General features: G+C 42.9%; 2 protein-coding genes across 2 annotated transcripts; one reads left to right on the top strand and one right to left on the bottom strand.

The window, feature by feature from the left end:
* Nucleotides 1-4,090: 4,090 nt before the first annotated feature.
* On the bottom strand, nucleotides 4,091-7,499 carry LOC133743967 (uncharacterized). The gene is made up of 5 exons (XM_062172054.1): nucleotides 6,070-7,499; nucleotides 5,292-5,815; nucleotides 4,829-5,016; nucleotides 4,462-4,528; nucleotides 4,091-4,334 (listed from the first exon to the last, which is right to left on the bottom strand). Exons 1-5 carry the CDS (start codon nucleotides 7,262-7,264, stop codon nucleotides 4,281-4,283), a joined length of 2,028 nt encoding a protein of 675 aa, XP_062028038.1. The 5' UTR covers nucleotides 7,265-7,499; the 3' UTR covers nucleotides 4,091-4,280.
* An 8,539-nt stretch (nucleotides 7,500-16,038) lies between these two features.
* On the top strand, nucleotides 16,039-16,503 carry LOC133744592 (uncharacterized). Its single transcript, XM_062172676.1, has one exon. It carries the CDS (start codon nucleotides 16,039-16,041, stop codon nucleotides 16,501-16,503), a length of 465 nt encoding a protein of 154 aa, XP_062028660.1.

A 16,503-nucleotide genomic window follows, 5' to 3' on the forward strand; every position in this document is an offset into this window, starting at 1 on the left:
TCTAAAAAAAAAAAAAAATGTCAGTCTGGGACACTTGCATCTAAGGAGCAGTGTGGCGGACATTTCTTACCAATGGCGCGAGTTAGCTGCTGGCCAACCAGTAACTCCCAACCGGACAGAAGTCGAAAGTCCAGCAGGTTACGATTCCGCCAGCAACCTCTGATCCGTGCTACGCGACACTCCTCCTCGCGCGTTAGGTTGTACCGCAGTCCCGCTACACAAACACATCGATTAGTAAAAATACATCTGCAAATACAAGAACCCGCCAGCTACGTTCGGCGGAAACTGGTTACCAACCTCGGATAGGTTGGAACACCGACTTAATCCTAAACGTCGGCCCTTCCTCGTTCGCTCGAGCCTGATACTCCCACCCCTCTGTGGCGACGCAGAAGGTCCCTCGCCAGTAGGACATTGAATCCCTCAGATTCTCGATCAGCTTGTGCGCTCCCTGGCGGCGGCTCAGGTTCACTTGCCCTCTGCAACCCTGGCGCTTCACGTAGACCAGCTCGTAGAAGTGAAGCACCTCCGCCACAGTAGGCCCCTCGCACCCGGACAACCGCCACAGTGAGTTCATCGCCAGCATCAACCGCCACATGTTGGGGCAGATCTGACCAAAGGCAAGGCCAAACTCGCACACCAGGATTTGGAGATTTGACACCAGCGGGAGTGTCACTCCTTGGCGGAATATCGCCTCGTGCACGGCCGCAAATCCCTCTGGGAGAATCGACGCCTTCTCATCTACGGTCGGCGGGCGCAGCTTCACCGAGCCCGACAACCGGAACGTCTTCTTCATTCGAGTGACGGCGGCGGCATTCATCCGCCCTCCTGCCTCGTCAACGGCGATGCCATCCTGGAGGAACCACGCTGACTCAGCATTCTCCCCCGCTGTTTCTTCTTCCCCGGCGGAGCCGCTAGCAGCGCTGTTGCTTGCCAACCGCTCATCGCGCCTAACTTTGGCCCCGGCGGCCTCACCCGCCCTAGAACTTTCTGGACGTGGACCACGACCCATAGCTACTTCCCAGGGTATGGTCTGTAGCGGCTCAACCTCTAGCGGTTCTGGCAGTGAGGTTCCTGCATGGGCAGACGGACGCAACGAGTCAATAAATATCTTATCCGCCGCGCTGAACGACACGTCAGACCCGGAATCCTCACTGCTCGAAATCTCTATGACGTTAGCCATCCCAAACCCTAAAACCCACACCAGTTAGCACAAACACAGATCTAGCCTATTCTTACATCAGTCATAGCCAAGAACATCAAAAACAATTTACCCAGAAAATGCCAAAATAAGAGCAAACACTCAGCCCAGATTCGACCATTTAGCAAATCCCTAAACGCCAACTCTCTGCCAACCACCATAACCCACCCCCCCCCCCCCCCCCCCAAATCTCACTTCACATCTCAGAACACGCCAAAGAAGAACAGATATCATCCCAAAAAAAAAAAACCAAAAAACAACAAAACCCAGAAAATAGCAGATCCAATGAAACAGGGAAAAGGGAATCCAGATACCAACCTCGGTGGTGAAGCCTACGATAGGATGATGCACAATAGGATGATGCACAGTAATCTTTGGGGGGTGAGATCGTCCTTTCTCCGAAAACGACATCTCCAAGCTCCGGCAACATCTTTCTTCAGTCTCGGACGAACAGAGCGAGAAGACGACGACTGTGAGTTTGAAGCTTTTACCAAAGTGTCAAATCTCGCTGAGTTTCCCCACCTTTTATGTCAACATCAGCGCGTTCTCAGCCGTCCGCTAAAAAATGACATCACACACCAGCCGTACACGTGTCGCAAATCTCCACTGACTCTCCGGATCAACCGAGGCGTCGCCTCAGTTACGGAATCCGTAATTACTATCATTAATGGCGAGAAGACGGCCAGGTTTAGGAGACAAGCCTCCGCACGCTAACCCCCTACGGGTTAGACACGTGTCAACCACCATCAGACGAAGCGTCTGGTGGAAGTAACCACTTCGGATGAATTCACCAACCGTCAGAAGTCTCCGCTGAGCGAAACCCCGCCAGCAGAACTTCTCCCTTGTCATCTTCCAAGAGGCGAAGTCTCCGCTGAGCGAAACCCCGCCAGCGGAACTTCTCCCTTGTCATCTTCCAAGAGACGAAGTCTCCGCTGAGTGAAACCCCGCCAGCGGAACTTCCCCCTTGTCATCTTTCAAGTGACGAAGTCTCCGCTGAGCGAAACCCCGCCAGCGGAACTTCTCCCTTGTCACCTTCCAAGAGACGAAGTCTCCGCTGAGCGAAACCCCGCCAGCGGAACTTCTCCCTTGTCATCTTTCAAGTGACGAAGTCTCCGCTGAGCGAAACCCCGCCAGCGGAACTTCTCCCTTGTCACATTCCAAGTGACGAAGTCTTCGCTGAGCGAAACCCCGCCAGCGGAACTTCTCCCTTGTCATCTTCCAAGAGACGAAGTCTCCGCTGAGCGAAACCCCGCCAGCGGAACTTCTCCCTTGTCACCTTCCAGGTGACGAAGTCTCCGCTGAGTGAAACCCCGCGAGCGGAACTTCTCCCTTGTCATCTTCCTAGAGGCGAAGTCTCCGCTGAGCGAAACCCCGCCAGCGGAACTTCTCCCTTGTCACCTTCCAAGAGACGAAGTCTCCGCTGAGCGAAACTCCGCCAGCAGAACTTCTCCCTTGTTATCCTGCAAGCGGGGCATCTTCCGCTACACACCTCTAGCGGAACCCCTTATCATCTTGCAAAACTGCGTACTTTGTTCAGCGCGATATCGCTCAATAAAATACCGCCAGGCACGTCTTCTGGACGCTGCTTCCTGCTACAGTCAGCGGGGGGATATCCGCCAGCGGCGGATCCCGAGGCCACGCCTCACTCTGACGACGACCGCCACGCGGCGTCACGGTCAGACAGTCCCTACGGGACACGGGGACTTGTGTCAACAGTCTACGACGGCCCTGATCAGGCACGTTGACCCCCGTCACTTGGGTGCTAAAGATTGGGCTCGCTACCCAACACCCTCTGCTCCGCGCAGCTCCCCCTCAACAAACAATTTGCAGACCATCCGGAGGTCTATCTTAGCCGGGGAGTGGGGGACTCCCTGGGGGGCCTAGCAGGGGCCCACCCGAAAGGGTATAAAGCGTTTGCTCAGTAAAACCCATGGTTGACAACGCACTGACGCTAATTATGCTCTTGCAAGTCTAGCGGAAGAAAACGCTTCAAACCGCCGAACAACTCCCCAACCAAGATTGCCCTCCTTGACTGGGGACTTGGGGGACTTGTACATACATGTACATTTGCAAGCATAATTAGCTATAATGGGCCACGCTCATTGTACCGATAAAGATGTTAATTCCAACCAGGGGAATGACATACTGATACACCGCCAGGCGGGCTACAACCTCAGCGTCAGATCACCCCCAGATCACCGTCGACGCGCCGCCACGCGCCGCGCCAAAGTAGCATCAGAAGCTCCCAGAGCTGGGGACTGAAGCACATCAGTCCCACATCGAAAACAAAGAGAAGATCAACCTCTTCCTCACCTATAAAAGGTTCTCTCTTCTCTCCTCATTTATTACGCATTCAATACTTACCTACTGTTACTCTGTCTATAAATACATTGACTAACTTAGGCATCGGAGAGTCGAAGGCCGCCCAGCGCGGTCTCCCTCTGACGCCCCCTTTGTATTATATCTGACAGGTAGCGGAAGCTGAGAGCGTCACGAGTAGCGGTCCGCCCGCCGGACCCACGTTAAGCGAAGGATTGGCTACCGCCAGACTTCATGGCTACCGCCAGACTTTGAACGTTAACAAATGTGAAAGGGCAAAAAACAAAAAAAATGTCTAATCATCTGTTCATAATAGGAAAATTCAAATTTCCATGTGCCAATGGCCCAATGAAAAATCTGGTAAGGAAAATTCAAAGAGTTCTGAGTCTGAGAGCCTCTTGTGGATTTGAGTATATGGAGCGGTTCCATGAGTGACTGGATCGAGAAACTTGGTTGGACAGTCATAGTAATGCAAGTGAAAGGACAATGAGAATCAAACTTTTTGCACATGATGAAGCTTCCTTGCCTGGTTCATCTGTATATGTTCAGTTACAATATATATTTCAATACTCATAAAGCTATAACTAGTAGGATAATTTCATTATATTCTTAAATTAGGAGCAGTTTGTCGATCTATACATACATCCTTCCGTAGCAAAACATACAGATACTACTGAAAAAATCCTACTCCTGTAGAGAGCACTACAAAATACAGCTCTCCACGAGTTATCATACATATGAACAAAACCCACTGATTAGCAGACTAGTCACAGTGCCTCCACTTCGACATGTTTCTCCACTTGTCCTTTAAATCAACCTGACCATAGTTACCTCAACATTCTTAAACACAATATAGATCTTTAAAGCAGTAACATATATATTAAGATGAATAGAAAACGTTTTACATGCAAGTTAAAGCAGCAAATAGTGCACAACTTCACTACCTCAGTTCTTTCTTCAAATACATCTCGGTATGCATCTAAGATAAGCTTCCAATTTCCTTTACCATACCTGCAACAGAAAAGGCCACAATTATGAGGACTTGGCGCAAGTGCTTAGAACTAATATTATGACCTACATACTCAGCCAATAGAAGCATGATTGCTGGTAAGTTGCAAGGACATAAAATTCTTTTCATCTTTTTAGTAACAAGTATTATGTAGCAACTGAACATTTCAAGTAACGAGCTTGAAAAGGATCGGAAAGTATTACCGACAATCTGCAATTAAAAAAAGTAGATAAAAAGTTTTCTTTCACAACAAGAAGCTGGTGAACAGAGAGAGTTTACCAAACATGACAACAAGTACTTACTCTTGCACACCAGCCCTTAATGTGTCTTCTTCATGTACGCTCCATCTCTTTACTTTTCTTCTCTTAGCAAATCTTTTATCCTCATACTTTTTCAGTGGAGAAATAGCATTCCGTTTAAATGTAGGTAAATGAAGCGTGCCCTTACCATTACTTGTTCCCTCAGGTGACATACCTAGCCAGTCATCCCACTGGAAAAACAAGTAAACCAAATTTATAAACACACAGAACCACCACAAAATTTTTACAAACACCAGACCAACTCACAGATCCATCATAGAAACTACTGGGTTTTCTTTTTACTGGAAGTAGAATATGCATATACAAAATGCAAATGAAGTCCAAACAATAAACACCAGGAATCAACATCTCAATCATAACATTATATTGGCCATTTTGCCTATGTGCAACCTAGTAACTTAAAAGAGCTGGTCAGACTAGAACAGAACAATATGAACATAAATACCTTGTAAGTATGGGCAGTACTATTACGTTCCATCAACCCAGGTCGAGGACCACTATTCTGATTACTGCAACACAGATCTGCACGGTTGGCATCACCACTTCGAACATACTGTGTGCCCTTTCCCTTCTCAACGGACAGGTTGGATGCATCATTTTCTTTTCCAGGAGCTTGGGGCACATCGTTCTGATCACTGGAGGTCGGATTTCCATTAGTATCACTATTAGAATGATCAGGCCCAGTGGTCTTTTCAACAGATGGATTTTCTGTACCATCTTCTCCATTTACATGATTGACTTCCACCTCAGATCTTACAATTTCCGGCATGCGCAAATTATAAGGTAGTGGGTCTGTCACTACAGATTGTACAGCCATAACACCGGACTTAAGTTGTTCTTGCACTTTTCTAACTTCAGTGCTGGATACGTAATTATGTATGCCATCTGATGCATCCGTGCCGACATATTCAGCATCTCTAATCTTAAGTGGTCCATGGTTGTGCCTAAGTGCCCTGTTCCTCGGAATTTCTATAAAAGATAAAAAAGAAGACTCAAGAAACTGGACTACAAAATTTGAAACTCAAGCATGTGTAATAATGAAGCAAACTATTAAACAGGAGCATATTCAAATCTTCAGTTAGATAGGGCTCGCATAACAGAGACCGAGCTGTATATTTGGTATCATGAAACAGCACAGAACAAACCAATACAGAGCGCCCTCTCAACAATACAGAAACTGATGTCACTGAAATATCCCTCTCTGCTATTGAAAAAGAGAATACCTTTCTCTTTTCTTGCAGGTTCAAAACTGAGGACACCACAGTTCACATTAAGCGGTGACCTCCCTTCCCCCACTACCCGCAAAACACCGTCCATAGAATGGTAACCCAACAGAGACCCAAACTTGGAAAAAGCCACAGTCACATCACCCACATTAGTATCATTTTCCACTCGCCGCGCCTCCCATTTAGACCTATCACCACCAACATTAGCACCATTCACCCTTCGCGCCTTTACTCCAGACCCATCACTAACATTAGCCCCATTTTCCCTTTGCCCATTCAACTCTTTCCCAACACCCAAATCAGCCCCTTTTGTCAATGGCACCTCCACCCCAGTCCAAATTACCAATTCAGACCCATGACCAACCTTAGTATCACTCTCTATTTGCACCTCCGGTTTAGACCCATCACCCTCATTAGCCTCATTGACCTCCAATTTGGAACCATCACCCAAATCAGCCCCATTTGCTACCTGCACCTCCAGTTCATTCCCATTCACCATTCCAACCTCCTTTCCACACCCATCATCTACATTACCATCACCCTCACCTAAACTTTCCTTAACCATATGAAATCTAACGGCCCAATTAAGAAAAGGAGGACCAATCACTGCCCAAGCTTCCTCCACATACTCCCCAACCAATCTCAACGCATCATTTCTAGTATTCATCCTCGCTAGCTTTTTCGACACATTCCTATCCCAAATCGCAGCCTCCACCTCATATCTTCTCTCTTTCAACTCCGCCGAAACCAGCTCGCTCCCCTCACTCTCCTCCAAAACCCTAACCCTACCTCTCCAAATCCGGTCCACAGCCTCAATGTACTTCCGTCCGAAGCAAACCAAGAACTTGACCGTGCACTCCGTCGCGACGGCGCAGTACGCCGCCCTCATGGCCTCCGTGGTCTGAAACCCTTGGCCGCGGTCCAAAGCCTCGATGGACTCCAGGGCTTCGAGGATCGCTTCGGTGACTGAAGCGTCGTCATAGATTGCGGACTCGATTGTTCGGAGGAGGACCGTCTTCTTCAACCGCCAGTCGTGGCGGTTCGGGAGCGGCGCGACGGCAAGGAGTCGCTTGGCGATGGTCTCGTTGTGGCGGTCACGGAGGAGAAACTCCAGGACCCACCGCGAAATGTCGACGTCTAAGTCCATTACGGCACCGGAATCGGAAAATTGAGACCTCGTCAGTGAGGGCATCTGCGAGACGTTAGAGGGTTTTGAATTTTGGGGACGACAATGATGTGGAAACCAATGGAAAGTTCTCCGGCCGCTTTGAATTTGGAGGCAATGAGCTTGCGAGTTTGGGTCCACGCACGTGAGTTTCACGTGTCCTTTTCTCACCTGTGTAATTGGGTGGGCGCTTTGTACCGAAAATGTGGTTACCGCACTGAAAAAAGTTGTTCAGTAACTGCACCGAACTAAAACGGTGTCGTTTTATGCCCACACCGCACCCAACTGCATAAAAGCGGTCGATTGTGGTTCTGAGTCAAACCGACCCGCACCAAATTTATTTTATTTCTCCATTGATGGACTGTTTGGTTTTTAATATATAAGATATCCATTTCTATTTAGGTTTGCAGTTTGCAAGTTGCTATGTTTACTTGATAATTGATATATATGTGTGTGTGTGTGTGTGTGGGTTTGTTAAGTGTTCAAATATGGTCTTTCTGCTAGTTGTTTGATATTTGGGTGACATTTGCAGAGTTGTGTGGGGTCTTTCTGCAGGCTATAATGGACCAAAATTAAGCACCCACGCAATCTTAAATGGAACCACTGCATAAATCTACATTTGGGAGCTCGTGCTCACTGCCCTTTCCTTGTTAGTGTTCTTTACAAGAAAACAGAATAAGAAACTAGGCCAAAACCGCTCTCAATGAAGAATAAGAACAAATCAATGCATGAAATAAAAGCAAGCCAGTTGATACTCTTAAAGTACTAGGATGCATATCGTTTAAGCCTAAAGGAGGGTGAATAGGCTTAGATGAAAATTATGCTCAATTTTAACTTGAATAAAATTACCAAACTGCAGTAAGGAGATTGCAGATGCCTATCAATCCTTGTGACCCTAGTTTTGTGTTTGCAAAATTAATTATGAAGAGAGCAACACACAATCAAGAAGGCATAGCGGAAATAAATAACTCAAACACAAGAGATTTGCTAACGCAGTAAAACCCTCAAATCGAGGTAAACAACTGCGGACCTTAACTCCTGAAGGCCAACTGTAAAGTCACTTACTAAGTGAATATGAACAAGCAAATATGAACTTACAACCAATGCAAATAGCTCTGACCTCGGCTATTTATGACTAGACTCCTCTAGACGGTTGCACGATCGAGCACCACCTTGTTTTTCTCCACCTTCATAACTGCATCCACTAGTCTCTCTAACTTTGACACACGAACTATGCACGACATGCACTTCCTCCCAACTGATCTCATGGGGTTCTCGGATATGCAGATGATTTGAATGATATGAAGGTGTTTTATTGACTTATCAACTCACTTCAACATGGAACAAGTGAATTAATAATTCTCAATAAAGCTCATGAATTTTTTTATAAAAAAAACTCTCTCAACTAACAATGGACGCACAATATAATCTTCAGAAGCATTAGAGAAAGAAAATACTTTTCTCCTATATGTATGCGCAGCAAACATCCCAAGACATCTAGACCTAATTGACTTCTATTAGGAAAGAAATATTCCTAAAAAATATCTAGGTAACAAAAACTGATTTTTTTCCCTAAATAAAATGCTATGCATAACTCAAATCAATCAAATAAAGGATTGAATCAGACATATGATTGATTTCAATTGAAACTCATCTATAATTGCAAATTAATCACGCACATTTACCTTTCAGACTACTTTGGAATTGAAACATAGTCTTCAATCTCTTCATGCAATCACATAAGAAACAAACATGCTATATGAGATGCAATGAATGAATTACCTTTTCAGAGAATCATCTAGGATCAGTTGGGGACTTGATCTTCATCTTGTGATTCAATCACTTTAGTCTTTACTTCAGTACTCACACAGTTCTAACCTAGGCCTATGACTCATTATTTTGTATAGAAAATGCCAATACACAGAATTCTTATACTAGCATACTCTAATGTTGGAGCGTAACATAGGTACATGTTAAGGAGAATCAATAAGAAACTCTCGATGAGAACGCCATATTTAGCTCAAGTGCACAATTTTTTTTGTTTTTGTTTTTGTTTTTTTTTTAAGAATGTGGGACATAAACACATTCTTTTGACTTATACAATAGAGGAAATTTTCCAATTAACTCTTGCACAAGTTTTGGGTTTGAAACTCCAACAGATTCTCTATTTTAGAGATTACTAAAGAGAAACTAAGAGCGTCGCCCTAGGGTTTGCTGAGCATAGAAGAGATTCGGCGACTCCTAAGTAGCTCGGTGGTTATCTGGCTTGCCTACGGCGCTTGCGTGTGTCAGTGGTGGTTTGGTGGATTGGGCGAGACGCGACTCTCGTCAACTTCCATTCGAGGTTTGGCTGTTCATTGCTTTTGTCGGGAAGATCCGGTGATTCCGTTACCTGATTTCGAAGAAGAAAGGTGCGATCTATGAGGTAGATCAGGTTGCTTGATATCGCCGCAGGAATCGATCAATTCGAAGTGGAGACGGTCGGAAGATCAGCATTCCATATCGGCGAGGCGTGGGAGGAGCCGTCGACGTCGGATCTCTAGAGTGGCGGAGATTCTCTTTTCCGACTGGTTCTCAATGTAGGTTCCAGTTCTTTCTTGGTTCCGAACGGTTGTTGATTGAGAACTGTTGACAGCGTGCAGAGAGGCAACAGGTCTGATGTTGATGTACTGTTGGAATGGCCGCTCGCCAGAGCGATGGTCGACAAGCTTGTCGCCAGAGGATATGACGACGGTGGAGGCAAAGGAGCAACATGAGGCTCCTCTTCTGTTGGCTTGGGTTTGGGCCTGGGTCCTGGGCAGAGGAGTCTTCCAGCTATGCAAGACTTGATTTGGGCTTGGGCATACGGGCTTAGGCTTGGGTCAAGGCAATCGGGGCCCTAATGTATTAGGGTATTGAGTCTGTGTGAGGTTAGATTAACTTCTATGAGTCTTCTATGACGTTTCTAGTGTCTTGCTTGTACCACAATTGCGTGATTGACAAGTGGGGACTAGTTGAATGATTTCTTTTCCATAGGAGGCAAGGTTTTTTCATTCTTGTATAGGCTCGCTTAAATGTGAGCGTCCCAGAGATTTTAATGATCTGCTTTAGCTTAGATAGTTTAGTTCGTATTTTCTTGCCGAGTTTTGCTTATGTAAGTTATGGTAGACTCTAGCCTATTGGTTGTTGATCTAATGAATTCAACTCTATTTCAAAAAAAGTTTTGGGTTTGAAAGTAATTAAGAGCATCTTTAACAATGCTAGCCATTTTTTAGTCAAATTTTAGCCAAAATAGCTGAAAAATCATTTTGGCTAGCCACTTTAGAAATAGGTTTGCATCAGTTCTCTCTACGCCCCGAATTTCAAACATAAATAATAATACAATTACTTCAAATACAGAGCACCGGGCGTGATGGTTCGGACACCAATACTAATTAGCTGAGAAATTTTTTTCCTTTAAACAAGGCACCCAACGATGTCCCGAACCCACAATGTAAATACAGACTTGTTCTTTAGAGTCACATATTACATTAAGCAAAGTTTACAAATTAAACTGAAACATCAATTCAATAAGTAACTGCACACACAACGCTCATTACACAGCGGAAGACTAATAACTGCGTAGCACAATTAGGTAATAAACCTACCACTGCAGCAGTTAGGAAAATCTATGGCTTCAACCACGCTCCCCTAACCTGCAGGATAAACCCCTACACTGTGGAATAGTGCACCGGGTTGCAAACACAAACCCGAAAAGCTTTTGCAAGCTTGTATGAGTAACTCAAAACAACAACAACATGCTTAAGTCCTCTCAACCTAACAGTCAATAAGCATAATTCAATAGCATGCATCAACAAGTCCGCTCATGACAAAATCTATATGCTCAAATGTCAAAGCAACATTCAATCTCACGATCATAGTTCAAAACAAAACCACTTCAAGTAATGTTTGAAATCATTTACATGCTCGAAACCGAATCACAAAATCACATGATCCGTGATAATTCCACTCAAATCTACTTGAGGAAGCAACTCACGCAAACAGCGAACGCATTGTTTTCTTTTCCAAAGCTCAACACCCTTTTCTTGAAGAAAACACATGTCACTCCGTGACAAATCATATTAATTGAAATCTCAACAATTCAAATATGAAGTCAAAGTCCCTCATGAACAATAAAAGAAAGACTACTCTCAAGACTCTCTTTTAAAACACGTGCTCGTGAGTCTCCAGTAACCCGCAGTTACCCCCACGAAGTACCCTGGCAGACAGACTAGAGCTCTAACTGATCGTAACCACTCGCCCGGCCAAAGGTGTGGTTCTTGATAACATGCCTTTGTCACCATCTGTGACATCTGAACAGACCCATTTGGTCTTCAGACCCCGATCTCCACAGATCAAAACATTTTAAAGAAGTCGCGCTGGACTTAAAAATGTTACACCGATTATGATCACCATCTGTGACCTAATCCCAGTCACTATATGTGACTCAATATCGATCACCATCTATGACAAAGATTAAAACATTAAGCGAGTCGCACTGGACCCAAAATGTTACACCGATTACGATCACCATCTGTGACCTAATCCCAGTCACCATCTGTGACTCAATCTCGATCACCATCTATGATAAAGATTAAAACATTAAGCAAGTCGCACTAGACCCAAAATGTTCCACAAATCTCAATGCTTTTCAAAACAATAGAAATCAACATTTCCACAATCATTTGTTTTCCGAAAAGCCACAACCCAAAACAATAAAAAGCACCATTCATGCATATTATTTTCATCAATCAACAAAACCCCCACACATACATATATTTCACGTAAATATATATATATATATATATATATATATATATATATACATACACGTAGTCATTCACTCAGGAATGTCTACTAATACCAACTATAGTTTGCAGTTAACTAAATTACTCTCAAAACGATAAAGGTAACTCCGTTCGTAAATGAACATTGTGATATTACTCACCTCTGAATCCCGCTGCATCTTCACACACAAATCGAGAGAAGCACTAATCGCCACAATCCACTCAACACACTTTCCACATACTTGGAGCTAAGTCTGGTTCGGCCCAGACCGTCCTAGATCAAGCTTGCAATATCGACCAATCGCTGTCGTCTGATCAAGTTCCAGATTCACTGTGCACCGCTGATCTTCAACCCTTGATCTTTCACTCCACACGCAAAATCTTCCTTCAAGGCGGGTATCACCACAATCCACTCAACACACTTTCCACGTACTTGGAGCTAAGTCTGGTTCGGCCTAGACCATCCTAGATCAAGCTTGCAAGATCGACCAATCGCTGCCGTCTGATCAAGCTCCAGATTCACTGTGCACCGCTGATCTTCAACCCTTGATCTTTCACTCCACACGGAAAATCGTTCAAGGCGGGTATGAGGATGATCAAGAGGAGGAGGAGATTCCAAAACCGAGAAGGATCGGCCGAGATGTTGCCGGAAAAGTGGATTTCCGACCGAGTCCCGATCACTTCAACTGTTGAAGCTCAGATCTCCACTTTCCGGTGAACCACGATGCAAACCAACACCATAGGGCGACGCACGAGACTTGTCTGAGTCGGTGTCGGCTTGTCCCGTCGCCGGAGGTGAGAGAACCAGTCGGGTCGGGTCACCGGTTTTGCACGCGGGTCTGGGTTGCGCGGATGAGAGAGAACGGAGAGAAGGGGTTTCCAAAAATGGAAATTTGGGAATTATGACCCAATTTCCGGAAAAACCCATATATATACTAAAATAGAAACTTTTTCCAATGGCCATAACTTCCTCATACGAACTCCAATTTCTGCGTTCCACATATCCACGAACTCGTATCGATGTACTCTACAACTTTCGTGAAGGAAGTTTTCAGAGAAACCCAACGTATAAAAATTCAACCTTTGCACCCCCCCTAAAACCATACTTTTCGAATAAAAGTTCGTCCGAAACATTTCCGCTCCATCCACGAACCACATACTCGTACCAACAATCCCTAAATTAATTCTGAAAATCCTCGGAAAATAATAACGAATTTCTGAGGTATTACACCAAGTTATACCAGCTAGTCTTATTTTTTGTATCTTGTTCTTTTTTTGTATTCCTTTGTTCTTTTTCTATGGCACGGGGTTCAAGTTTATGTACCCCTGTTGCATAACTTATCTGTACTAATTGGAACCGGGTGTGGGGCTGAGCCTCTTAAAAAAAAAAAAAAAAAAAAAAAAAAAAAAAAAAAGAAGAAGAAGATATGCATCTATAGTCGTTTACTTTTTCTGTTTCCCTGAACCAAACTCATTTGGTATATGTTTTTCACTATGTAGCAAAAAGTGATTTAAGATCACTACCGCTTGAAATGCCTCTTTTGGAGAAATAACTGGCAAAACACAAGTACACAACAGTGTATCAAACATAAAATTCTTTTTATATTATTATTTTATTAATTTGTCGATTAAATAATATTCGATAAATTAATAATTTCCAATGGTCCCAACCGTATTAATTTATCGAAGTTTTACTATATTGAAGAGAATACTCATCTTCAACGTTTTCAATATATAGAACACTGACTTGTTAGGGATGCAATCAACCTCATAAAAACTATACTAAGTTACTGCTAGCATTTATGCACATGAATGTAATTGATAAAATGGGCATTTTGATTCCAGCCCAAGGCACATAAGAAAAAAAAATTGCCTTTTGCGAGTTTCTTCACAAAGAAATTTACCTAAAGAACTATGCATTAACACCATGAAGACTTGAACTAGGTTTGCAGTCAATTAATAATTGGGTGCGGCTATTAATTACCACCTTACAATCTACTTTGTTCCTCCTACAAAACAACTATCACTCAATTATTCTAATTTTAACCTTAATTAAGCTTTCTGTCTTGGTGAAAGCTTAAAATATCACTCAAATACACCCATATGAATCAAATACACCTGTATCAGTCTGGGAATTAAAGGTTTGTACAATCTACTTTTTGGCTTTTAATTATGTTTGAATAAAAGTTGACCTATATATCATCATCTATTATTTAGTTTACAAATTGGATTGGAACTTTGGTCATTAATAGGAGATGTATGTCAAGTACAATACCTAGAAACCTATTGAGACAATTGTATCAGCTCATAGGTTGGGAATCCATTAGATCGATTGCAATTGTAATCCGAATTAGTGTTGCATTAGGCTTCTTGTTATTGGTGACTTGTTTTTTAAGAAACACTTTTATGGGAGGATTCTTAGGTTCATTAACCAATATATATAGATGGTATTGGTCCCTGCTCTCTCTGTTACAAAGCATTAAGTCTTGCCCCATAGAAAGGAGCTTGAATTCAGAGTTGAGGAGAAGATCAATCGTGCTTATTGTCAAGGTCAATCCGTGCAGCTGCAATGGCTCCCAACACAGAAGAAGGTTAGCTAACAAATCTTGTATTTTTGGTTCATGTGGTATTGATTAATATTCAGTGTGTTTATGTTCTTGTGAATTGATCATGGGATTGTTTGGCTCATTCAGTTTAACAAATGGTATCAGAGCATTAGGTTTTCACAAACACAAATCAATTTTGATTAATCAATTTTTGGAAGAACCAAAATTTTGTTTTCAACAAAAACCTATAAAATTTTACTCTAAACCTTGCTAAAGAAAAACAGGCCACGAATGGGCCAAATTTTAGAAAAATCTTTTCGGACCAAACCCGCAGGCGCTGACCCGGACCCAAACTATTCAGAATCCCTGCTGCAGATGATCGTTATACCCTAATGGTCGTATTAGAATTGGGGATTAGGGTTTTTGGTCCGAGATGAAAGCGCAAAGGATTTTTACGTCCTTCATGGAATTCAAGACTCTAATCCCTGCGGATTAAGAGGCCGAATTGATCGATTGCTGTGTTTTGGTAAAAAATTAATGCTTCCGCGATAAATTTTGCAGCAAATTAAGTATGAACAAGGTTAGAGTTTTCTGGAAATCTTGTTTTAAATTCAAGAATATTATTGACCATTGTAGTGTATAAGAACAATACAGGCATTCGCGGCGTGCACCTAGGCTAGAGTAGATGGTGACCGGATGAAACTTAATTTTCAAGAAATTATTTTGTGATCTGATGTTTTTCGGAATGAGCATGTTAGAATATCTTGATGTTTTGATATGATTGTTTTACATGTTGTGAAGTTTCTATATTTAATGATCTATGATGGTATAATATGACATGTGATTAAGTTGATCTCCCTGTACATGCTTGTTATGCTAAAGCTGCAGATTGAATAGAAACTTTTCATGGTCTGAGAATTTAGATGGTTAAGTGGATATATTGCACAAAGTGATTATCTATCTATTGTTCAAAATTCATTAAGATAAAGAAAATATCAAAAACTTGTGTTTTGCTTTTAAACTGTATATGTATATTGTCTTCCAAAGAAGTGTGAGCTATATGGTTTAGAATGTGAAGCAGCATTATGCATAATTTTGAGTTCAGCTTTGGATTCTAGGACTTTTCTTCTGTCATAAAGATGTTGATTGTCTTTAGAATAACATGAATTCACTGCTTGTGGCATAATGATGAAGAAATCTTCAGAATATCATGTTTTCTGCTATAAAAGTGATGCTTGCTATTGATTACAGTACTTGGGGCTAGAATTACATTACTTTGGTATTGTTTTGATTGCAAGTTGTTTTTTGTTTTCTGCTTGTGTGTTTATATGAACTGCTTTAGAATTAACACATGGATGCAGAACATTTTTTGACAAAAACATGTTTTGAGAACTGTTGAAAACTAAAAACTTACACCTTTCTTTTGTTTTGCTCCCTAGGAATCACCTACATGAATTTGAATAAAATCCAGATGCTTACTGGATCAAACTTTAAGGCCTGGAGGAGTGGTGTAGAGTTCTATCTCATGATGCATGAAAACATGGACTTGTGTTTTACTGATGTAAAGCCTTATGGAATAGATGCCAATAGCTCACGTGATGAGAAGAAATATTATCGAGATTGGCATAGAGCAAATTATAGAGCTAAGAATGTGATGAGGACTACCATGACTGATACCGTGAGGGGTAGCATAGATGAACCAGCCTTAGCATTTGACTATATGGATGCCATAGCCGAGAAATTCAAAGAGAGCAATAAGGCTGAGGCATCAAGGCTCTCCAAGGAGATGAATGAGCTAAAATATACTGGTAGTGGAGGAGTTAGGCAACACATTATGAAGCTCACTGAGTTGAATGCTAGACTTAGGGATCTTGATATGGGAGTTCAAGATGACCACTTGTTCACAATGCCTTAG

Source organism: Rosa rugosa, chromosome 4, assembly GCF_958449725.1.
Source record: "Rosa rugosa chromosome 4, drRosRugo1.1, whole genome shotgun sequence".
Lineage (NCBI taxonomy): Eukaryota > Viridiplantae > Streptophyta > Magnoliopsida > Rosales > Rosaceae > Rosa > Rosa rugosa.

Bases quoted from the DNA above. Each gene is read 5' to 3' on its own strand.
- LOC133743967 (XM_062172054.1), bottom strand. From the start codon at position 7,264: ATGCCCTCACTGACGAGGTCTCAATTTTCCGATTCCGGTGCCGTAATG. The intron at 4,529-4,828 runs GTAAGTACTTGT...TTTCTGTTGCAG, and splicing joins TTAAGGGCTGGTGTGCAAGA to GTATGGTAAAGGAAATTGGA. The intron at 4,335-4,461 runs GTAGTGAAGTTG...AACTATGGTCAG, and splicing joins TATTTGAAGAAAGAACTGAG to GTTGATTTAAAGGACAAGTG.
- LOC133744592 (XM_062172676.1), top strand. From the start codon at position 16,039: ATGAATTTGAATAAAATCCAGATGCTTACTGGATCAAACTTTAAGGCC.